We start from the raw sequence: 25,832 nt of genomic DNA, 5'->3' as shown, positions 1-25,832 counted from the left end.
GTTCCCACAGTATCACCATCCCACCACACACAGTATAATGTTCCCACAGTACCACCATCCCAACACACAGTGTAATGTTCCCACAGTATCATGATCCCCCACACACAGTATAATGTTGCCACACTATCACCATCCCACCACACACAGTATAATGTTCCCACAGTACCACCATCCCAGCACATAGTGTAATGTTCCCACAGTATCACCATCCCACCACACACAGTATAATGTTCCCACAGTACCACCATCCCAACACACAGTGTAATGTTCCCACAGTATCATGATCCCCCACACACAGTATAATGTTGCCACAGTATCACCATCCCACCACACACAGTATAATGTTCCCACAGTACCACCATCCCACCACACACAGTATAATGTTCCCACAGTACCACCATCCCACCACACACAGTATAATGTTCCCACAGTACCACCATCCCAACACACAGTGTAATGTTCCCACAGTATCATGATCCCCCACACACAGTATAATGTTGCCACAGTATCACCATCCCACCACACACAGTATAATGTTCCCACAATACCACCATCCCACCACACACAGTATAATGTTCCCACAGTACCACCATCCCACCACACACAGTATAATGTTCCCAGAGTACCACCATCCCCCCACACAGTGTAATGTTCCCACAGTATCACCGTCCACCACACAGTATAATGTTCCTACAGTACTACCATCCCACCACACACAGTATAATGTTCCCACAGTACCACCATCCCACCAGACACAGTATAATGTTCCCACAGTACCACCATCCCACAGCACACAGTATAATGTTCCCACAGTACCACCATCCCACCACACACAGTATAATATTCCCACAGTATCACCATCCCTCCACACACAGTATAATGTTCCCACAGTACCACCATCCCACCACACACAGTATAATGTTCCCACAGTACCACCATCCCCCCACACACAGTATAATGTTCCCACAGTATCACCGTCCACCACACAGTATAATGTTCCCACAGTACCACCATCTCACCACACAGTATAATGTTCCCACAGTACCACCATCTCACCACACAGTATAATGTTCCCACAGTACCACCATCCCACCACACACAGTATAATGTTCCCACAGTACCACCATCTCACCACACAGTATAATGTTCCCACAGTACCACCATCGCACCACACAGTGTAATGTTCCCACAGTACCACCATCCCACCACACACAGTATAATGTTCCCACAGTATCACCATCCCAGCACACACAGTATTATGTTCCCACAGTACCACCATCCCACCACACACAGTATAATGTTCCCACAGTCCCACCATCCCCCCACACACAGTGTAATGTTCCCACAGTACCACCATCCCCCACACACAGTGTAATGTTCCCACAGTACCACCATCCCACCACACACAGTATAATGTTCCCACACTACCATCATCCCACCACACAGTATAATGTTCCCACAGTACCACCATCCCCCCACACACAGTGTAATGTTCCCACATTACCACCATCCCCCACACACAGTGTAATGTTCCCACAGTACCACCATCCCACCACACACAGTATAATGTTCCCACAGTACCACCATCTCACCACACAGTATAATGTTCCCACAGTACCATCATCTCACCACACAGTATAATGTTCCCACAGTACCACCATCCCACCACACACAGTATAATGTTCCCACAGTACCACCATCTCACCACACAGTATAATGTTCCCACAGTACCACCATCGCACCACACAGTGTAATGTTCCCACAGTACCACCATCCCACCACACACAGTATAATGTTCCCACAGTATCACCATCCCACCACACACAGTATAATGTTCCCACAGTACCACCATCCCACCACACACAGTATAATGTTCCCACAGTACCACCATCCCACCACACACAGTATAATGTTCCCACAGTACCACCATCCCCCCACACACAGTGTAATGTTCCCACAGTACCACCATCCCCCACACACAGTGTAATGTTCCCACAGTACCACCATCCCACCACACACAGTATAATGTTCCCACAGTACCACCATCTCACCACACACAGTATAATGTTCCCACAGTACCACCATCTCACCACACACAGTATAATGTTCCCAGTATAATGTCCGCTTTCATTTACTCGACCCGAACTAGAGCACCCGACCATTTTAGTGCTCGCCCATCACTAATGCACACTGGTTGTGAGCAAGTCACTTTTTCCAGTTAATTCACACAAGAAGCAGTATTTTATACCATTTACAGGTAACTCAATGTAGCTCTCCCTGTTACCCAGGTCATGATAACCTTTATTTACCACTAGCTGAAGAACCCGGCGTGTCCCGTGCATAATAACTAACTGTGGTTAGTTATGACAAATTATAATGATTATATTACACATACACCGACAATTTGTCATCTCCTGTGTAGAGTATATACTTGTATGTTCCAGCTGTATATAGTATATACCTGTATATCATCTGTAGGTTCCCTCCCATCTGTACACTATGGAGGAGCAGTGTCCCCGCAGCACAGAGCATTTCAGTGCCCCCGAGTGTAATACCATTTAGTAAAAAATTGTAAAGAAGGACTAATTTTGAGTGTTATTAGTTATAGCTGTATAAATAAGTTTAAAGTGAATCAGGCATTGTCAGGTTGGCGCTGTTACACTGATTAAAATGATTCCTGAGTTGGAGAAATCCGTCTTGTGTTTCTTTTTTTAATCTGTGTTTGAATTTTTAAGTTAATAAGATGCTTCATGCCAGACAAAGAGAAGTTCCTGATTCTGGGCTCCCCCTGCAGTCTGTGTCAGAGGGTGGTCTGTGTCAGCACGATAATAAATTGTGTTATTTCCAGCTTTACAGAAGGACGATAACACCATAGAAATGATATGAATAATAAGCCTCAGTTACCACAACTGCCTACAAGGAAAATTGTTGCTCATAGCAACCAATCACATGTCCGCTTTCATCTTTTAAACAGCTCTGGTGAAAGTAAAGATGCTTAAGCCCTTACGGACAGCTGACGGGATAGTACATCAGCGGTCCGTATCCCCCGCTTTTATGTGGGCTCCGGCAGTAAGCCCACCTCAAAACCGCGACATTTCAGCTGTTTTTAACAGGCAGTGCAACTGTTGTGTTCAAGAACATGTGCCTATGAAGTATATATATTAGATATACAGTATATTATACTAGCTGAAGAGCCCGGCATTGTCCGGGCATAGTTACTAACTGTGGTTAGTTATAACAATTTATAATGATTATCCTCCATCCCATAGTCCAGTGCCCATATACCCATCGCACATCATCCATCTCCTAGTCCCAGGCCCATATACTCATCATACGTATCCTCCATCCCATAGTCCCGTGCCCATATACCATCATACGTATCCTCCATCCCATAGTCCCGTGCCCATATACCATCATACATATCCTCCATCCCATAGTCCCATGCTCGCATACCCATCACACATCCTCCATCCCATAGTCCCAGGCCCACATACCCATCATGCATGTGGAGGAGAAAGGGAAAGAGCGGAGCAAAGTCAACTTACCAGTCTCTGAATAATTCGCTGTTGGTCCACACATGGAGCCACCTTGATTAAGGGCGTTGTCTGTAGCAAATGCAGGAAAAGAAATCTCCAGCATGAAACTCCATTTCAGAAATAAGTCCAATATTTTATTGATAACATACTTAAAAATCCAGTATCAAAAATGGAAAGACATGATGATAAATGGGGTCCCTCGTGGTCTGAAACTGACGCATTTCAAGCATTCAGGTCTTACTCATGGCATGAAAGAGACCTAAAATGTCAACCTTATATCCAAAAAGCGACCTACAATACACAGGTGCGCTACCATATATACTCGTGTATAAGCCGACCCCCTTAATTTTGCCACAAAAACATGGGAAAACTGCAGCCCCCATAAGATGCTCCATATGCTGCCCCCATAAGATGCTCCATAGGCCCCCATATGCTGCCCCCATAAGATCCTCTATAGGCCCCCATATGCTGTGTCCATAAGATGCTCCATAGGCCCCCATATGCTGCTGCTATTAAAAAAAAAAATGACATACTCACCTCTTGTCCCTGAAGGCCAGTGCCGGTGTCCTGAGCAGGCGGAGACACCGGCGTACTATGGGGAACAGGTGCCGGTGTCGCTGCTGGCTCAGGACCTGGCACCTGAGATACTCACCTGTCCCGGTTCCAACGCTGCTCGCCGCTGTGTGCTGCGTCCTCTGTCAGTGACGTTCAGGCAGAGGACACGCACTGACTACGTCATCGCGCCCTCTTCTGCCTGAACGTCACTGACAGAGGACCCGGCGGGCAGACAGCAGTGAGCAGCATTGGACCGGGGACAGGTGAATATCGCATATACTTACCTCCCCCTGGCGCGAACTCTGCAGCCCCTTCTCCCGGTCTCCGGCACCTGCCTTCAGCGGTCATGTGGTACCGCTCATTAAAGTCATGAATATGCGCATATTCATGACTAATGAGCGGTACCATGTGACCGCTGCAGGAAGGAGCCTGAGACCTGGGAGAAGCGGGGTGGCTGCAGAGACCGCGCCAGGAGGGGGTAATGTGTGCAAACTGTAAAGTGCTGCGGAATATGTTAGCGCTATATAAAAATAAAGATTATTATTATTAAGTATGATCAGACGCCCCCGCTCCCCCTCCCCCGCTGACCTCCTGGTATATGACTCGCGTATAAGCCGAGGGGGGACTTTCAGCCCAAAAAATGGGCTGAAAATCTCGGCTTATACGCGAGTATATACAGTAATTAAAAACGTGGAAAAAGCTAGGGAAGGAGACTCCCACAACGTACAATAGTTCCATCACTATGTATGTCTACGAAAGAGTTAAATGCTGTGGGCGTCTCCTTCCCTAGCTTTTTCCACATGTTTTTAATTAGTGCACCTGTGTATTGTAGGTCTCTTTTTGGATATAAGGTTGACATATTTGGTGTCTTTCATGCCATGAGGGAGACCTGAATGGTTGAAGTGCGTCAGTTTCAGACCACCAGAGACCTCATTTGTCATCATGTCTTTCCATTTTTGATACTGGATTTTTAAGTACGTTATCGATAAAATATTGGACTTTTTTCTGAAACGGAGTTTCACGTTGGCGATTTCTTTTCCTGCATATACCCATCACACATCCTCCATCTCATAGTCCTGTGCCCATATTCCCATGATACATATCCTCCATCCCATAGTCCCGTGCCAATATACCCATCATACATATCTTCCATCCCATAGTCCAGTGTCCATATACCCATCACACATCCTCCATCCCATAGTCCCCATCTGGGTGGCGCTGAGTAGGGAGTTCCTGGAGATGTGCTGTTATGTAACCTGGCAGTGTTGCTCTGTGTGCGGCCGCTAATGATGTGATTTTCTACACTGGTAACAATAGAGCGTGGCAGTAATAGAGGAGGGGGTGATTCATTTGTCATTTGCTTTCTGCTCCTTTCTGGGGGTCAGACAATGGCTGGGAGCTTATGTTCCCGGGGATGCTAGATTTCTCCCACCCATTCAGTGTCTGCTGAAGTGTTGTGGAGTAGGAAAACAGATGCGCATAGCAACCAATCCCTTCTCAGCTTTCATCTTTTAAACAGCTCTGGTGAAATGAAAGATGCTTAGTGATTCGTTGCTATGTGGAGTGGGGTGGCTTGATAAACATACACACATACATACATACATACATACATACATACTGTAATGCAGTGGTAGCACCGTACACAGTGATGAGGCAGTGACCCACAAAGTTCCAACGTAAGTCTCTTTAATGTGTTATCTTCACACCGAAAAGGTTCCAATCCACGCAAATGCATATAACTTCAGTAGAAATTATCAGTGTTCAATTCACACGAGTTCATAGCACTACATAGTACAAGGCATCCTTTATCTTGCAGTCACTACACATGCTAGATCTCCACTGACTAGTTCCCATGGGTGTCCTGCACCACTGTATCACAGCCTCCTGCAGGGCTTTTATCACAAACGTGTGGCTTTCAGCCACATGGAACACCTGGGTCTGGAATGAACCAGACTGCACAAACTACTATCCTGCAGTCTGCTTCACACACAACATCCAGAGCAGGTTTTCCGTATCTCTGTCTTGGACACTAACGTCCAAGACTAACACTTGATTTTATTATCTGTCTGCATTACAGTCACAGCTACGCCCGTGATTGCCATGCACACCTGTGGCCTTCATACGCCTCCATGCACATCCTGGGGAGAACACACAGCGCCCCCTAGCTGTAACAGGGGTCACTGCCTCACATATCCCCCTCCCCTGTTCAAGCCTGTGGGGTTGAACACTTGACACCCCACATGGGTGCGAGACAGGGCATCTTCACGTCCCTGTGACATCCCCACCCAGCACTGCACTAAGAAGCCAAAGTAGGGAGCGGAACCATCGATCAGCGAATGCATCCCTTCCCTCCGCATTTCTCGTTCACACGTCCTTACGGGACCACCCACCACCCCGTTGTCCGTCGCCGACGACATGCCCATTTTCCTGCTTACCTGTAGAGTTGGGCCAGTTTTGGGTGGTCTCGACCTTGTTTATTTTGGGTTCACTCACCCCGCAACTCATCTTGTCACCTAAGTCCCTGCCTATGGGCCCTTGGTATCATTTTCTCTGTACCTCTACCCGTGCCTCTACATCTCGCTGAAACATCGCGGTCCTCGTCGGCAACTTCGAGCATCCATCTTTATTATGCTGCACCCGAACCTGAGCCTACCGACACTGCTGTATAGTGAGTGTTCTTAGGGGTATTAGTCCTGTGGCTCTGACGGGGATGATGTGGGATATTAAAAGAGTAGTAGTCCGGTGGCTCTGGCTGACGGGATGATGTGAGATATTAGGCCGGGGTCTCACTTGCGAGTGCAATGTGAGAAACTCGCCTCACTACCCAGCACTGCCGCCGGCTTTCTGGACTCGAGTGTGCGGCTGCATGTATTTCTATGGAGCCGCACACTCTGGTCCCAAGTGTCGGCGGCAGTGCCGGTTATTGAGGCGAGAGACTCTCATTGCACTCGTAAGTGTGACCCCGGCCTTAGAGTGAGTGTGGGTATGCGGAGTGGGCGGGGCTATACAATCCGATATATATAGACAGGTTTTTTGTGTTTAAGGAGGCAAGCAAATTGTACTTTGGCAGTTTCTCTACCACAGGATTCTATGTGTCTGCAGGCTGTGGAGTTTTTTAGGATCCTAGCCCTTACCTATAATGATCCTGACCGGATTTCCTTGGCTGAATCCAGTCTGCATCGCATTCAGCAAAGGAATCTTTCAGTGGAGATATAGCTCTGAATTCCGCAGGTAGTCAAATGATACCAAATGGATTGACCCGGCTCTCAGAAGCCAATTTCTTCAGGGCCTCACTGAAAGGTTAAAGGACGCTTTAGCAGTATATGAAACTCCTGTGTCATTGGAGGCTACCATGTCCTTGGCTATTTACTTGTGGAGTTAGAGGAAACCATGCAGTTGGCATGTACATTCATGTCTCGTGTTTCCCCCAATGTTTGCGAGAAAAAGGGTTTGGTTTTTTTTGTGGGAAGTGTCATTTTATTGGGGCATATCCTGCAATCCCAAAGCAAAAGGAGACTTGATTAACCTTGGCGAGTCTTGAGCTTGATAATCAAAGGGTGTGTTCATCGTCAACCTGCAATTCTCATTGTATCCTGACAGCAGAGGTGGTGCTAGAGGGCGGGTCTGAAAATATGTCTATGTTTGTAGACAGTGAAGCTGGAGTCAGTATGGTGGATGCTGAGTTTGCTGTAACTCATGGTTTGTTTGCTGCTCTAACTTGGCTAAACCTATTCCTAGTTGTGTCATCGACTCAGTACCTCTTGCACAGAGAACAATGACACATATTGCTCTCAACATAAGACTGAAGGTGGGGTCTTTTCATTATGTAGTAATCCCTTGTTATGTCCTGAAGGGTCTCCACACTCCAATGGTTCTTTGTTTGCCCTGGTTGGTGAAGCATAATTCAACAGTGGATTGACAATTCATAGAGATTGTGAAGTGGGGAGATTACTGTCATGGTAACTGCCTAAACGTTTCCCCTTCTGCTATATCTACAGGGATCTTACCAACATTTTTGTCTGGCTTTGAGGACCCTGCCAAAATTTTGAAGAAGGGGTAGGCATCTCGGCCTTTTTCACTGACCAGAAGGGTGATGTGTTCGAGGTTCAGGAGGACGCCCCTGCCTCCTGCCCTTCAGGGAGGTTATTTGTGCCGTCTAAGTTACGCAGCAATGTAATGAGGGAATTTAATAACTCTGTACTTGCTGGCCATCCGGGTGGTAAGGCAACCGCGGATTTCCGTTCCCGTCGTTTTTGGTGTTGGGGTTGCATCAGGATGTGGTTGAACAAGTGTCTACCTCCAATGTTTGCGCATATTCTAAAGTACCACATACCTGTCCATCTGGTCCTGTTTTGCCACTTCCTGTTCCTAACATGGTCAGTGGAGAAAGGTATAAACGTATGACTGTCAGTAAAGAGATATGTGAAACCTCTTGAGCTCTCATCCCTACCGACTTCCCAAATAATGATGGAAACCTGGAGTTTCAAATTTCGAGGATTGCAGATCCTCGCCTCTGACGTCATTCCTTACAATACTTGGTGCATTGGAGGGGTTATGTTCCAGAGGAAAGGATATGGGTTTCTGCATCAGAGGTGACCGTCGCCAGGCTGGTTCGTTTGTTTCACACCTCTTATCCTGAGAAACCTGGTCTTGAGTGTCCGGTGGCCACTCGTAGAAAGGGGGATACTGTCACGGCCGTGTCAGAGGCTGCAGAGCGTTGCACTGCATCTTGCTGCAGAAGGTTTCAGGAGGTTGCTTTGCTGACTAGTACCCACCTCCCCCGGCTGATGGTGTCACCTGGATCTGGTTGTTTATAACTCCCAGCTTCCTGTTAGGAGTTGCGGGTGTTATTTCTATTCCTCCCTTGTGAATGCTTGGAGCTACAGCAGTCGGCTACCTTCTTTTCTGGTGTTATCTCTGAGTCTACTAAAGATAGGAGCCCCCCCTTTTCATCTATCCCAGTTGTTTGTAGTGTGGTGGGGACTCACTAGTGCTCATTTTATCCTTCCCTATGCTGGGCTTACCAGAGTCTGGCAGTGCTTAGGTATCCTGCTCAGCGATAGGTGCGGAACCTATTTAGGATCTTAGGGAAGACAGGGTGATGTTAGTTCTGCCTAGGGGTCTCCACTCCCTGCTTCCCTAGCGTTGGGCTCCCTTTCCCCTTATCCCTTTGTGTTGCACTTAGTCTGTCTTACACCTTGTGTGACAATGGCCGTATATGAGCCTCAGCCGGACTCCAAAAGGGGTTAAATAAACGTGATTTCGGCATTTTCGCTCCTGGTATGGAGTCGATAGCACAATCATATGCCGCCATGTAGTAACCGTCCGGTAACTGGTGATAATTCCCTCATGTGTGGGGTCTATTTGTCTCCAGAGAAATCACACGTTACATTCCACACACAACACTGTGTAGAAAAGGCGGCGCGGGGTAATTGTGCCAGTAGTGAGGGGGAATAATGGCGGGAAGGTCACTGACTGAGGAGAAGTCTCCATGTAGCGTCTGCACTCCGGAGATCATGTGACCCCTGACTCCTCCCCTCCTGTGACCTCATCACAGGTCCTGTGCGCACACAGCAGCCATATATGTGGTGTGCGGCTCTGCGGGTGGAGGTAGGTGCCGGAGATTCCCCATTACTGGGTTCTGGGGACATTAACCCCTTCAGCACTGAGACTCTTGGAGTTTTTGTTACCACTTTATACAAATCATTGTTTTTGTTCTGTTTCCTGTAATCGAGGAAACGGATTGTTCTCATAGTACAGGGCCCCTTTCTTGGCCCCCACACAGTGTAATGCCCCTGTAAGGCCTGTTTCACACTTCCGTTTTTGTGTCCGCCAAACGGATCCGTTTCCGTTTTTTTAAAAAACGGATCCGTTTTTTTGACGGATCCGCGGTAACCGCTAATGGAAGTCTATGGGACAAAAAAACGGATCCTGCAAAAAATGGCGGATCCGTTTTTTAACGGAAACCAACGAATTTTGACGGATTTGAAAAAAACGGAAGTGTGAAACAGGCCTAAGCAGGGTTCTGTTGCCACAACCTGCTGCCTCGGGCACTTTACCATGGCAGGTACCTCAGATTCTTCCCCGGCACCCCTTTCCTTGGCGCCAAATCTCCGGCCTTTGGGGCTATGGCCTTTATAATATCAGGAAACTACGTCAAGGTCACCTGACCTGGTGTACCATCTAGACTCTTCCTTCCGGAAACTCTCCCTCTTCCCATTGATTCTGCAGTGTCTCATCCGGACGGCAGATGGCAGTCTTTTGGTACAAATGCTGCACATATGAGGCCTTTCCCATAGTATAATGTTTCCTCAGTACTGGTATCTCTCACACAAAAGATATTTCCACACTACAACCATCCCACCACACACAGTGTAATCTTACAGTACCACCATCCCACCACACACAGTATAATGTTCCCACAGTACCACGATCCCACCACACCCAGTATAATGTTCCCACAGTACCACCATCCCCCCACACACAGTATAATGTTCCAACAGTACCACCATCCCCCACACACAGTATAATGTTCCCACAGTACCACCATCCCACCACACACAGTATAATATTCCCACAGTATCACCATCCCACCACACATAGTATAATGTTCCCACTGTATCACCATCCCACCACACACAGTATAATGTTCCCACAGTACCACCATCCCACCACACACAGTATAATGTTCTCACAGTATCACCATCCCCCCACACAGTGTAATGTTCCCACAGTACCACCATCCCCCCCCACACACAGTGTAATCTTCAGTACCACCATCCCACCACACACAGTATAATGTTCCCACAGTACCACCATCCCCCCCACACACAGTGTAATCTTCAGTACCACCATCCCACCACACACAGTATAATGTTCCCACAGTACCACCATCCCCCCACACACAGTGTAATCTTACAGTACCACCATCCCACCACACAGTATAATGTTCCCACAGTACCACGATCCCACCATAGTAACATAGTTAACATAGTAACATAGTTTTGAAGGCTGAAGGAAGACCTTATGTCCATCTAGTTCAGCCTATTTTTAGTGCAGCTGTTCTGCATTGTTGATCCTGGGGAAGGCAAAAAACCCACAGAGTAGAAGCCAATTTTCTCCATAGGGAAAAAAATTCGTTCCCCTAAGCTGGGTCAACCATCTACCTATAATATGTTATTCGTAACCTTCTATACTGTTACTCACAAGAAAAGCATCCATTCCTTTCTTACATTCATTCAGTGAGTTGGCCATCACCACTTCCTCAGGAAGAGAATTCCAGAGCCTCACTGCTCTTACCGTGAAGAACCCTCTTCTATGCTGGTGCAGAAATTGTCTTTCCTCCAAACGAAGAGAATGCCCCCTTGTTCTTGTCACAGTCCTTGGTACAAACAGTTCATTGGAGAGATCTCTGTATTGCCCTCTGATATACTTGCACATATATATTAGGTCTCCCCTAAGTCTTCTCTTTTCTAGAGTAAATAGACCTAATTTTGATAACCTTTCTGGGTATTGTAGTGAACCAACTCCATTTATCATTTTAGTAGCCCGCCTTTGAACCCTTTCAAGTTCAGTAATGTCTTTCTTGAGCACCGGCATCCAAAATTGCACACAATACTCCAAGTGTGGTCTGACGAGTGATTTGTACAGAGGGTGAATTATGTTTTCATCTCGTGTCCCCAGACCTCTCCTAATGCATCCCATGACCCTATTTGCTTTGGTGGCAGCTGCCTGACACTGGGCACTCCAATTTAGCTTCTTATTGACAAAGATGCCTGTCTTTTTCCATGTCTGATTTCCCCAGCAGTTTCCCATTTAGTAAGTAATTGTAGCATCTGTTTCTCCTTCCCTTGTGCATAACCTTACATTTATCTGTGTTAAACCTCATTTGCCATTTTTCAGCCCAATTCTCCAATTTACTCAAATCTGTCTGTAGTTGCAAAATGTCCTCCTTTGTGTTAACTACCTTACATAGTTTTGTATCATCTGCAAATACTGATATTTTACTGTGTAAGCCATCCACTAGATCATTAATAAATATATTAAATAGTAGGGGGCCCAATACCCTGTGGTACCCCACTAGCAACCCTGGCCCAATCTGAGTATGCACCATTAATAACCACTCTTTGTTTTCTATCACTAAGCCAGCTACCTACCCATCTACACACATTTTCCCCTAGCCCAAGCTTTCTCATCTTACTTACCAATCTTTTATGTGGGACAGTGTCAAATGCTTTAGAGAAGTCGAGGTAAATGACATCCAGTGATTCTCCTTGGTCCATTTGAGAGCTTACATCCTCTTAGAAGCTGATCAGGTTAGTTTGAAAGGAGCGATCCTTCATAAATCCATGTTGATATGGAGTTAAACATTTATTAACATTGAGATATTCCATAATGGTATCCCTTAGAAACCCTTCAAAAATTTTACCCACAACAGATGTTAAGCTTACCCGCCTATAGTTTCGAGGTTCCCTTTTACACCCCTTTTTGAATATTGGTACCACATTTGCTTGCCGCCAATCAAAAGGAACAGACCCTGTTCTGTTTCTATAGAGTCTTTAAGTATAAGGAATAGAGTTCTGTCTATCACATTACTTAACTCCCTTAATACCCGAGGGTGAATGCCAAAATGTCCAGGAAGGATGGGAAATCTTGAAAAATGAAATTCTCAAAGCACAGTTGTTAACAATTCCGAAAAGAGGGAAGAATAGGAAGCATTTAAGGAAACCAGGATGGATGAACACAGAACTTAAGCACCTGCTAAAAAGGAAGAAAAAAATGTTTATAAAATGGAAAGAGGGAGGCATATCTAAAGAAGAATATAATGCTGTCTGCAGAACCTGCAGGGCACAAATCAGATTAGCTAAAGCTGAAAATGAATTGAGGCTTGCAAGAGATGTCAAAAGCAATAATAAAGGATTTTGGGAATATGTCAAAAGTAAAAGAAAAGTCAAAGATGCTATAGGATTTTTACAGGATGAAAATGATGAAACGGTAAGACAGGATGTTGAGAAGGCTGAACTTTTAAATTCCTATTTTGCATCTGTTTTCTCTCAGAAAGGAAATGTAACATCAACTGTTATTCACTGTCCTATTAAGGGAATAGAAGAATCCAGGATATCTATAAACAGAAAGATAGTGAGGAAACACTTAGCTAACCTAAATGAATTCAAGTCTCCAGGTCCAAATGAATTACACCCCAGAGTACTGAAGGAGATAGCAGAAGAAATTTTTGAACCCCTCTCCATAATCTTTGAAAATTCTTGGAGAACAGGAGAAGTGCCAGAAGACTGGAGAAGAGCAAATGTTTTTCCTATCTTCAAAAAGGGGAAGAAGGTGGACCCAGGCAACTATAGGCCAGTGAGTCTGACTTCTATACCAGGAAAGATCTTTGAACAAATTATTAAACAACATGTATGTCAATACCTGGATAAGAATGAAGTGATTAAACAGAGTCAGCATGGGTTTGTAACTAATAAGTCATGTCAGACTAACTTAATTTCCTTCTATGACGGTATCACTGATTGGGTGGATCAAGGAAATGCTGTAGATATAGTATATCTTGACTTCAGCAAAGCATTTGACAAAGTTTCTCATACAATCCTTATTGAAAAAATGACTAGGTATGGAATGGACAAGGCAACTGTTAGGTGGATTCATAACTGGCTTAGTGATCGGACCCAAAGAGTGGTCGTAAATGGCTGCACATCCAGTTGGAAGAATGTCTCAAGTGGGGTACCACAGGGCTCTGTCCTGGGCCCTGTATTTTTCAACATCTTTATCAACGATTTAGATGAAGGAATTGAGGGTAAACTGATTAAATTTGCTGATGACACAAAGCTAGGAGGGATAGCTAATACTAGAGAAGAGAGAGAGAGGATTCAAAAAGATTTAAATAAACTGGAGAAGTGGGCAGCAACTAACAGAATGGTTTTTAACAGGGAGAAATGCAAAGTACTACATCTGGGCAATAAAAATGAAAAAAGCATATATAGAATGGGAGGAATAGGGCTAAGTGACAGCACATGTGAAAAAGACTTGGGTATACTAATAGATCACAGACTGAATATGAGTCAACAGTGTGATGCAGCAGCAAAAAAGGCAAATGCAATTCTAGGATGTCTTAACAGAAGCATACAGTCTAGATCACGTGAAGTCATTATTTCCCTCTACTCCTCTTTGGTCAGACCTCATCTGGAATATTGTGTCCAGTTTTGGGCACCACATTTTAAAAAAAGACATCAACAAACTGGAGCAAGTTCAGAAAAGAGCGACCAGAATGGTGACCGGTCTGCAAACCCTGTCTTATGAGGAAAGGTTGCAGGATTTGGGAATGTTTAGTTTGCAAAAGAGAAGACTGAGAGGAGACTTAATAGCTGTCTACAAATATCTAAAGGGCTGTCACATTGTAGAAGGATCAACTTTATTCTCATTTGCACAAGGAAAGACTAGAAGCAATGGGATGAAACTGAATGGGAGGTGACACAGATTAGATATTAGAAAAAACTTTTTGACAGTTAGAGTGATCAATGAGTGGAACAGGCTGCCACGAGAAGTGGTGAGTTCTCCTTCAATGGAAGTCTTCAAACAGAGGCTGGACAGACATCTGACTGGGATGATTTAGCGAATCCTGCTTTGAGCAGGGGGTTGGACCAGATGGCCCAGGAGGTCCCTTCCAACTCTACGATTCTATGATTCTATGATTCCATCAGGGCTTGGTGATTTGTCAATTTTAATCTAACTAAACTTTCTTACCACACACAGTATAATGTTAACACAGTACTACCATCCCACCACCCACAGTGTAATGTTTCCATCCACCTCACTGGCTACCTCTGGCCACCGACAACTAATCGATAAATGTTCAGCCTCATTCTTGGTGCAGATACTAATGAACTCAGGACCTATGAGATATGTACCATACAATAGTTGGATAGTCATGGGCGTAGTACCCATAACGGTAGCCCACTTGGTTGCTATGGTGCCTATGAATTGAGAGGGCTCGGTGGGGTTTGGTATTGGTCATCCTCTTCTTCCCATCATCACAATTTCAAGGATATCCACACTCTCATGCTGGTGATACCATTGAATAGATTAGTGAATCAGGGAGTTGAAAGCTCCTGATCCACCATTCAGCCTTCGCTTGTGAGTCTGAGACTCCGTGCACTGCAGGTACAATGGCGTCACTACATCACACCTGTAGTATGGAACTTTAGTACTCACAGTGCACAGACTGGAGCAGCACACATCAGGAACAGGGTTGGGTTGAGTAGTGTTTGCTTTTTTTTTTTTTTTTTTAAATATCAGGAATTGTGAGGGCAACATACTAAGAGAAGAGTTGTTTGGACTCTCATTCTGAGTGTATGGCTGGTATGGGTCATTTTTTGGTGTGGTGTCTCTGTGCCAGCTCATATCTGTGCGTGCTCAAAGTTTGGCCAGTTTACGGCAGTTTTTTTGTACTGGGTGAAACTACTTATATACAGCGCTATGTTGCATTTTTTTTTTTAAAATGTCCACATTTTACAGTGGGGTCTATCTCTGATATGCCTCATAGATCCGTGTGCCAAAAATTGAGGCATTTTAGGCCTAAATTCCCTTTTTCAGGCACTCTGTGATATCCAGCAGTCTTTTGCGTCCACCAAAAACCAAAGAAAAGCATGCACACTGGTTGTGAGCAAGTCACTTTTTCCAGTTTATTTACACAAGAAGCAGTATGTTATACCATTTACAGGTAACTCAATGTAGCACATGTAGCCTTCCCTGTTACCTAGGTCATGATGACCTTTATTTACTACTAGCTGAAGAGCCTGACGTTGCCCGGGCATAGTAACGAACTGTGGTTATATAGTATATACCTGTATGTCATCTCCCCTGTATCTAATATATAAAGCTCAATGTGGGTGTGTATATCCGGGATTGGCATCCGCCCCGTCGCAGCTACAGCCACAAAATTTGGCACTGTCACACGTCTGGACCCCGAGAGTGTCATAGGCTATGTTGTGAGGCGAAATTTTAACCCCGCGCGTTCCAATTCACCAAACAATTTTGCCCCTATCTACATAATGGTGAAAAAGTGAAAGGAAAAGTGTTGGAGGCAAATTGACAGCTGCCAGATGTGAACAAGGGGGACTTAAAGAATGAGAGCGATGGCTCCAAAGAGTATATACCGTACAGTTGCTAAGGTGGGCCCTGACATGGGATACTCACCACACACGGGGATATGAACACACACACAAAATGCGCCACACACTACCACGTGCTTCAACACATATACCACCTTCAACAGTCAGCACACATTTCACCACACATACACCAACCTCGCCACATAAAAGTCGAAACACAAGTCGCCACTCAAAACTCGCCACGCTGTCCCAGAGCTGTTTAAAAGATGAAAAATGAGCTGTGATTGGTTGCTATCAGCAACAGTTATCTTTGTAGACAGTTGTGGTAACTGAGGCCTATTATTCTTATTTTATGGTGTTATCGTCCTTCTGTAAAGCGGGAAATAACACAATTTATTACCGTGGAGAGCAATCTGCTGCCTGCAAAATCTTTCAGCATGACCGGTTTGGCAGTGGGTAATGGTGTGGGGTGGCATTTCTTTTGAGGGCCGCACGGTGTTGGGCTGTGAGCACAACCCCCTTCTGTGGACATCGGGCACTCTGACCATCCTCATGGAGTCGGTTTCTAAACGTTTGTGCAGACACATGCACATTTGTGGCCTGTTGGAGGTCATTTTGCAGGACAATGGTAGTGCTCCTCCTGTTTCTCCTTGCACAAAGGCTGAGTTAGCGGTCCTGCTGCTGGGTTGTTGCCCTACTACGGCCCTCTCCATGTCTCCTGGTGTACTGGCCTGTCTCCTGGTAGTGCCTCCAGCCTCTGGACACTGCGCTGACAGACACAGCAAAACTTCTTGCCACAGCTCGCATTGATGTGCCATCCTGGTTGAGCTGCACTACCTGAGCCACTTTTGTGGGTTGTAGAGTCCGTCTCATGCTACCACGAGTGTGAAAGCACAACCAACATTCAAAAGTGACCAGAGCATCAGCCATAAAGCATTGGTACTGAGATGTGGTCTGTGGTCCCCACCTGCAGAACCACCCCTTTATTGAGGGTATCTAGATAATTGCCAATAATTAACCATCTGTTGTCTATTCCATTTGCACAACCGCATATGAAATTGATTGTCAATCAGTGTTGCTTCCTAAGTGGACAGTTTGATTTCACAGAAGTTTGATTTACTCGGAGTTATATTCTGTTGTTTAAGTGTTCTCTTTATTTTTTGAGCAGTGTATATATATGTTTGATTTCATTTGCATTCTTTCTTTCCATTGTCAGTACACTGATGAAGGTCACTGACTGAAACGTCTGGATACTGTACTACAGTTTTGACTGCGTTACAATTACCTCATATCTTCAAAAGTTGAGCGCCAAGTATCTTTATCACAGACACCATCATTAGGCATGTAAGTATCGTAGTAACTAGGCCGCCCCATACTATTGAGTACTTGGGGCGAGGGGCATTCAGCCGGACTCAGTCACACCTTCTGAGATGCCATGTTTGCTTTTGGCAGCAGCAAGTGGTGAAACTGCCAGGGTTTTGTTGCATCCGCATCTGTAACGTTCCTGCAGTGTACATCAATGCTCTGGGGCCCAAAGAGTTAAAAAAAAAATTAAACATTTGTGTGGAAAAAAAATAATATGTGTCTTCTTCTCTTTCCATTTTTTTTTTCTTTTTACAAGAATTGTTGGAGCCAATTTTCTTCATAAACATTTTAACATCTGTTTTTTTTCTGGTGTCTTTCTTGTAATATAGGAGATTATAAGGCCAGAAATAAGCCCCATAAATCACTGTACATGGAGACTTTGGGATCAGATCATTTCTGTCCTTGGTGTTTGTGGAAACAAAAAAGCTTTTTATAAAAGCCTCAAACTTCTGTGTGTGAATCAGACCTGAGATCTAACGTGATAGACGATTCCAGTGCGGGGAAGACGGGAAACCTTCATATAGACGGCCGGTGGGGATGGAGTCAGTGACGGACTCTGGCCAAATGTGTTTCTAGAGCCGTAGTAGACGATGAAGATGTCGTCCTCATCATGAAGGAGTTATTTCTCCTGTCACGTGTAATGAATATCTCCTGCAGTATTGCTAATGCCGATTCCAGTGTCTGTAAATGAGACGAGAATTAGCGTTATGGAAGATGAGTCTATGAGGAACGTATTCAGCTGCCGACTCCGAGGAAGAAACTGCTTGTTCTCTGTGGCCTAAATATATAGGTTTTATTAGTAGATGTCAAGAAGAAAACTACTGTAAAATAATAAATCTCCTCATATGTTTCCCTTATCATCTCCAGTAATTGTATTATTACACAGGATTTCTATGATGTTACTCATCGGCTCATCTTCTCATTCAGATCTCTAAAATATCAGATCCTGTCAATGAAGATCTTCTACATAAGAGAATTTTCCTGATTTACCCATCAAAGATGGATATGGACAGAGACAAGATGGCGGAGAGGATATTACACCTAACCCTAGAGATCCTCTTCCGGCTTACTGGAGAGGTGAGAGATTCTGATGACGTCACATTACATCATTCTTATCTATGGGAATAACAGATGGACAGAACTGGAGAGGTGAGGACTCTGGAAATGTCTGTAGTGAGATTTATTAATGTGTCTCTCCATAACCAGGATTACACAGTAGTGAAGAAGACCTCTAGTGAGCGCTGTCAGGACCCTGTGTCTGAGGGACTGGGAAGACCCTTGAGCCCAATCACAGGGCCTCCACCTTACCCCCTGATACATGATGACATCAATGACCAGAAGATCCTAGAACTCACCTACAAGATGATTGAGCTGCTGACTGGAGAGGTGACACTGCTGGAAATGTGGGGACATTATAAAATAACGCTATGAAGGGATCGGGGGGATGACGGTATCATTGTATGTGTCAGGTTCCTATAAGGTGTCAGGATGTCTCCGTCTATTTCTCCATGGAGGAGTGGGAGTATTTAGAAGGACACAGAGATCTGTACAAGAACGTCATAATGGAGGTTCCCCAGTCGCTCACATCATCAGGTAAGGGACAGGACTAAATACACACGGCCTATAATTATCTGTATGTAAAGAATGAATTCAGTCCCTGTATGTGTTTCCTCCAGATCTATCCAGTAGAAGGACAACACCACAGAGATGTCCCCGTCCTCTTCTTCCACAGAACTGTAAACAAGAAGATGTTCCTCAGGATCATCAGGTAGATGGAGAGAAGGTGTCATGAGATCTCCCCTATGATGTGTAGATGGCTGTGAAGGTCTTGGGCTCAGTCTTGTTTTATCCACCAGTATTATATGTTTTATACTTGTGTAATGAGAGCGGTGGAGATGGCAGGATTAGAGCTGATCATAGATGTGACTTCTCCATCTGTCTGTGACTTTTACAATATTTGTTTTAGGGTGAAGATCAGACCCATATTAATACTACAGAGACATATGTGAGGGGTGATGAGTGGTGTAAAGAGGAGATTCCCACATATGACTACCCAGGTGAGTAGTAACCACTAAATGCAGAGAAGTCACAGATTCTTCTCGGTCACCGGCTGTGGCTGCTTTATTTGTGGTGTAGTCCGGTTGTATTACCATGATCACCATTTTGCCTCTAGACCACAACATTCTCCTCCATCCAAAACTGTTCATATGACTTTGTGCATTGAAAACCCTTTTATATAGAACTTGGAGGATCCATCTACCCCCTGGGATTAGAAGATGCTGACCATTACCTGCCCAGTTCTGTAAACTACAAAGTAAAATGACAACATATGTAGAATGTGCTGACAAGATAGAAAATTTCTTGGAGAAAAGTATTATGATGGGTCTGTAAGAGAAAGCGGAGGGTAATGATGCTGTTGGCTTCCTAGATCCCTGATATCTTATTGGATGAATCTCCCTTCTCTCCCTTCTGTGCTGCTGAATGTGCTCATATGGTCCCTACAAGACCAGGTCCAGTCTTTCTGGCCAAACTTCACTTTTATGATTGACAACATTAAATGTGCAGTGAGGCCAAGTGTGAATTTCTGTACAATAACAACAGAGTTTCTCTTTATCCTGACTTTTCAATTTGTATTAAAGCTAAGTAATTTAAGGGGGATTGTGATAAAGTACAGGACAAACATTACCCCTGTGCCATGATATATCTCTAAGCTGTGCGTGGCTGATGGCTGTAATATACATTTATTCACTCCTGCAGGAGATGTGTTGGCATGGCTCAAGCCCTGGTTTCATGGATTCCCTCCACGTCATAAGTTACATTCTGTTTTCGATCCTAAGCAATTCAGATTACTGCACAATCTCTCCTGAAATGGGGAGCAATATTATTTTCTCTATTCTTCTGGTCAGGATTCATAGTAGCTCCAATGGTCCACCATTAATGAATGCAACTCCGGTTTACTGTTGGAGTTCTCCCCTCATACATACGTTGTTGTTGGGGAAGTGACATTTTCTTTATTCTATATATTTTTTACCTGTTCATTCTGTATGATAGTCTGATTGTGGTGGGATTGTCCTGCGTCACTTATGTGAGTCTGTAGCTCCCTGATAGTCCTGGTGATGAAACCCGTCTTGTGGTTGTTGTTTAACTGAAAACTACAAATAAAGATTAATGAGATTCTCGTGCTCTGGGGCGGGGCTTCTGGTGGGGCTGTGGGCGTGGCTGTGGCTGAGGCTTTAAGTGGTGCTCTGCTTATATATTCATCTGTATTGGCTTATGACAGGTCATGGCTGGTCCCTGAGTGACCTGCCCCCCATGTTTACATAATGCATATAATAGTGTTGATCATCTATCTCTTATTTATAGATACTACCGCGCAGGCGCTGCCATCGCCGGTGACATTTTGCTGGATGTTATTTTTTTCTAAGCTTCACAATAGCCACAATATTATAGGCATGATCAGCAATAATATCAATGCTATTATATGCATTATGTAAAAGTGGGGGGCAGGTCAGTGAGGGATCAGTGACCTGTCATAAGCCAATACAGATGCATATGTAATCAGAGCACCACATAAAGCCCCGCCCACAGCCCCGCCCTGAAGCACAAGAATCTCATTAACTGAAAACTACAAATACAGATTAAACAACAACCAGAAAATGGATTTCGTCAACCAAGGTATCATTGTAATCAGTATAATGGTGCCGACCTGACAGTGTCTGTAGGTTACTGTGCACAATCCTGCTGACAGGCTCACTTTAAGACATCTCAGCTCTGCACTATTATACACAGTTCTCTTTAAATGCCCAATATTTCTTCTTGAAACTCATCTGACAGAAAATATTGGCCCTTACGATAGTTTAGATTGTGAAATCACCGAGCCCCATACACTAATTACCCCAGAGAGGTCTCACCACTGAAGACTGTTGAGTTTGATCATTTCAGTAGATGTTATTGTCTATAGTCACAGTTTTTGACTACAGTAGTTAGTGTCCAAAATACTCTGATTTATCCTCTTCCCGCAGCCAGTTTTGTGTTCCTAATCAGGCCCCATTTTTAAAATCAGACGTGTGTCACTTTATGTGGTGATAACTTTGGAATTCACAAAGGATAATAGAAAACAAATGGATCTTACAAATTATTTTCCAACTTCTCACAATACCCTATATACGATTGTACACTACTGTCTGGGCACACGGCAGTGTTCAGAAGGGAAGGAGCGCCATTTAGCTATTTGAATGCAGATCTAGCTGGAATAGTTTGCAGACACAATGTATTGGGAGCACTGCTCGTGGTCACCTGGCAGCTCAAAAGATGTCCACCATGAACATGCTTGGCACTATCTTCTCTGCTTTCCATATCCCAAGGATTGCCTTGCTCGTCGCCCTTTAACACCCTTACATGGATCTGGACTTACACTGGGACCCTTAGGCTTGGACCATGGTGTTACCTGCTATTCTGTGGTTTTAGATGGCAAGAAGAATAGTCAGGTAGCTGGGTCAGAACTAGAAGGACAGAATACAGAATCAGAAGACACAAGAGTAGTCAGTAAACGGGCCACGGTCACAACAGGAAGCAAATACACAAGCTGCGAGCTGAGGAACAGAGGACTGAACCAGGGGAGAACAACGCTGTATCTGGCAAATTCCGGCCATATGCTTTGGGCTTTAGTAGGGTGTGGTACTTTCCAATCAGCTGAAGTAGGGAGCAGATTACTCCAGCCAGACCCCAGGAACAGATCCCAGATGAGATTGGACACACCATATGCAGGAGCCCTAATATAACTAAATGACAGAAAACCAGAACAGTCGAAATCCCCATAAAGTGATTCCATTTTATAAATTAATTCACTGAGGGTTATAATCTGTACACACGTGGTCAAAATTGTTGGTACCCCTCGTTTAATGACAGAAAAACCCATAATGGTCACAGAAATAACTTGAATCTGACAAAAGTAATAATAAATAAAAATTTATGAAAATGAAAGTCAGACATTGCTTTTCAACCATGCCTCCACAGAATTAAAAAAAAGTAAAACCAATGAAATAGGCCTGGACAGAAATTATGGTATCCTTAACATAATATTTTGTTGAAACACAGTATAACAAACGTATAAAAATACTCTGTTGTAAAAAAAATATATAGCAATAAACAGCAAGTGTAAAAGATAACAAAACAGGGTATTAATTCTGTGGAAGCATGGTTGAAAAGCAATGTCTGACTTTCATTTGTTCATTTTCATAGATTATTTATTTATTATTACTTTTGTCAGATTCAAGTTATTTCTGTGACCATTGTGAAATTTTCTGTCATTAAAGTGTAGGAGGACTGAATATTTTGACTCCACAGCCACTTTTCGCAAATTAACACTCAGTGCATGTTGGAGAGTGAAAATTACACATTTGCCATTTTATTACCCCACACATAGTGCCCAGATTGTGCTCCAGGAGACACACACCATAAATTAAGTGGATTCTTCTCACTATAATATTGCTAAACTGGCTGACGAGCCCGGCGTTGCCCAGGAATACTAACTAACTGTGGTTAGTTATAGCAAATTATAATGATTATCTTCCATCCCATAGTCCCGTGCCCATATACCCATCATACACATCCTCCATCCCATAGTCCAGTGCCCATATACCATCACACATATCCTCCATCCCATAGTCCCGTGCCCATATACCCATCATACATATCCTCCATCCCATAGTCCCGTGCCCATATACCCATCATACATATCCTCCATCCGATAGTCCCGTGCCCATATAACCAATTGACATAATCGTTTCCATGGCAACCATTATGACATAATCTTCACCATTTCAATCTCTTATGACATCATCGCCATGGCAACCATTATGACATAATTTAAGCCATTGCAACCTATTATAACATCAGGGTCATCATGGCAACCATTATAACATCATAATGAGGGCCGGGGCTTGATATACACACACACACACACACACACACACACACACTCAGCTTTATATATTGCTAAATACAGGGATCCTAAATGTTGTTTGAGCAGACTCAGAAGTGAGCTTTTTTTCTGGATTGATTTGTAGAAACCCTTGCTTTTCAAGTGCCTTTGAGCCACTAGTAGTGTGGGAACCTCTGTTTTTCAATTGACAGATGATGGACCTGAGTGGGGACTTGTTTTTTGTGAGACGAGAATTGGTATTTTCGCCTACGTAATATTGATTGGTTTCTTTTTATTCAATATTTGGGAGGCAGAATGTACCAACAATTGAACAGTGAGGTGTTATTGTCTTGGTAAATAAAGTTTTTTAATAGCTTGCCATATTTATGGACAGTTTAAATAGAAATGTTCAAAAATATAAAACTCAAGGATATTTTATTAAAAAATAATTGTTTTTTATCTTAACAGATTACTGTACCAGGAGATCAGAGGGACAGCTGACATCTTTAATTTTTAAATGTGATGATCTTGAGATCCTACAAGATACAACTAAAGTGAATGCCATTACTCCAGATATACCATCATCCCTTCACATCAAAGATCTGTCATCTGATCCTATGGAACAGGTCCCATCTTCTGATTCATTACCGACTACTAAGGAAAATCAAAGTCACAAAATAAGCATTAAAAAACGAACTGCTCTGAAAGCAAAGAAGCCTTTTTCCTGTTCAGAATGTGGGAAATGTTTTGCACATAAATCATCATATGTTAAGCACTGGAGAACCCACACAGGGGAGAAGCCTTTTTCATGTTCAGAATGTGAGAAATCTTTTAACCGGAAAGAACAACTTGTTAGTCACCAGAGAACTCACACAGGGGAGAAGCCTTTTTCCTGTTCAGAATGTGGAAAATGTTTTACCTGGAAAACGGGTCTTGATAACCACCAGAGAACCCACACAGGGGAGAAGCCTTTTTCATGTTCAGAATGTGGGAAATGTTTTACACAAAAGTCACATTTTGTTGATCACCAGAGAATTCACACAGGAGCGAAACCTTATTCATGTTCAGAATGTGGGAAATGTTTTAACAGTAAATCAGTTTGTGTTAAGCACCAGAGAACTCACACAGGGGAGAAACCTTATTCATGTTCAGAATGTGGGAAATATTTTGCACGTAACTCACATTTGGTTAGACACCAGAGAACTCACAAAAGGGAGAAACCTTTTTCCTGTTCAGAATGTGGGAAATATTTTACAGATAAATCCGCTTGTGTTAATCACCATAGAATCCACACAGGGGAGAAGCCTTTTTCATGTTCAGAATGTGGGAAATGTTTTACACATCAATCAGCTTGTATTATGCACCAGAGAACCCACACAGGAGAGAAGCCTTTTTCATGTTCAGAATGTGGGAAATGTTTTACCTGGAGATCAGCTTGTGTTAAGCACCAGATAATCCACACAGGGGAGAAGCCTTTTTCATGTTCAGAATGTGAGAAGTCTTTTAACCGGAAAGCAGATCTTGTTAGTCACCAGAGAACCCACACAGGGGAGAAGCCTTTTCCATGTTCAGAATGTGGGAAATGTTTTACACATAAATCAGCTTGTATTATACACCAGAGAACCCACACAGGGGAGAAGCCTTTTTCATGTTCAGAATGTGGGAAACTATTTACTTGCAAGGGGAATCTTGATGAACACCAAATAACTCATACAGGGAAAAAGCCTTTTTCCTGTTCAGAATGTGGGAAATGTTTTACCCGGAAAGCACTTCTTGCTAGTCACCAGACAACTCACACAGAGGAGAAGCCTTTTTCATTTTCTTAATGTGGGAAATATTTTACTTGGAAATCAACTGTTAATAAACATCAGAGACGTCACATAGGGGAGAAACCTTTTTTTATGTTCATAATGTTGGAATAGTTTTAACTAAAATTAGATCTTAAATGGGTTGGCTCTTGTCATTCCTCATGCTTGCTGACAAAAGGATGAAGCTAAACTTTATTTATTCCAAATGTAAAACTATACACATAATTAACCCCCTGAAATTTAGCCAGAAGGTAACTAATAGATTAAACATATACCCCACGTCTCAGTATATAGGTTGAGGTGACGTATTCACACTCTCCAAGCCTCTCATTTCTACCGATTGTCGTCCTCACCAAAGGCGATTCATCAGAAGACTTTATTTAATATTGACTAGACAAAAAAAACCTAAAGTCATGTATCATGGGTGGTGTGACTGGTGGTCGCGTGGTTAATGGGAGGTATATGTCACAGGGATGGATGTTACCTGCGAGGCAACCCAGAGTGTTTTGTCTTTAGTGCACAT

At 43.8% G+C, this 25,832-nt stretch overlaps 1 protein-coding gene across 1 annotated transcript in view; it reads left to right on the top strand.

Moving 5' to 3' along the window:
- LOC141094259 (uncharacterized) overlaps positions 1-25,451 on the top strand; it is a 38,805-nt gene extending 13,354 nt beyond the window's left edge. Inside the window, exons 2-8 of the mRNA XM_073580081.1 lie at positions 17,430-17,557; positions 18,506-18,655; positions 18,785-18,964; positions 19,048-19,171; positions 19,255-19,346; positions 19,545-19,635; positions 23,970-25,451. Of these exons, the coding sequence (XP_073436182.1) occupies positions 18,578-18,655; positions 18,785-18,964; positions 19,048-19,171; positions 19,255-19,346; positions 19,545-19,635; positions 23,970-25,327 (1,923 nt within the window). The 5' untranslated portion in view covers positions 17,430-17,557; positions 18,506-18,577 and the 3' untranslated portion in view covers positions 25,328-25,451. The remainder of the gene's footprint in view (positions 1-17,429; positions 17,558-18,505; positions 18,656-18,784; positions 18,965-19,047; positions 19,172-19,254; positions 19,347-19,544; positions 19,636-23,969) is intronic.
- Positions 25,452-25,832: the final 381 nt, after the last annotated feature.

This window comes from Dendrobates tinctorius, unplaced genomic scaffold (genome assembly GCF_039654945.1).
Source record: "Dendrobates tinctorius isolate UK_male_01 unplaced genomic scaffold, ASM3965494v1 ptg000063l, whole genome shotgun sequence".
In the NCBI taxonomy this organism is placed as follows: domain Eukaryota; kingdom Metazoa; phylum Chordata; class Amphibia; order Anura; family Dendrobatidae; genus Dendrobates; species Dendrobates tinctorius.
Note: the sequence above shows the minus strand (reverse complement) of the source record. Positions and strands in the feature narration are given on the sequence as shown.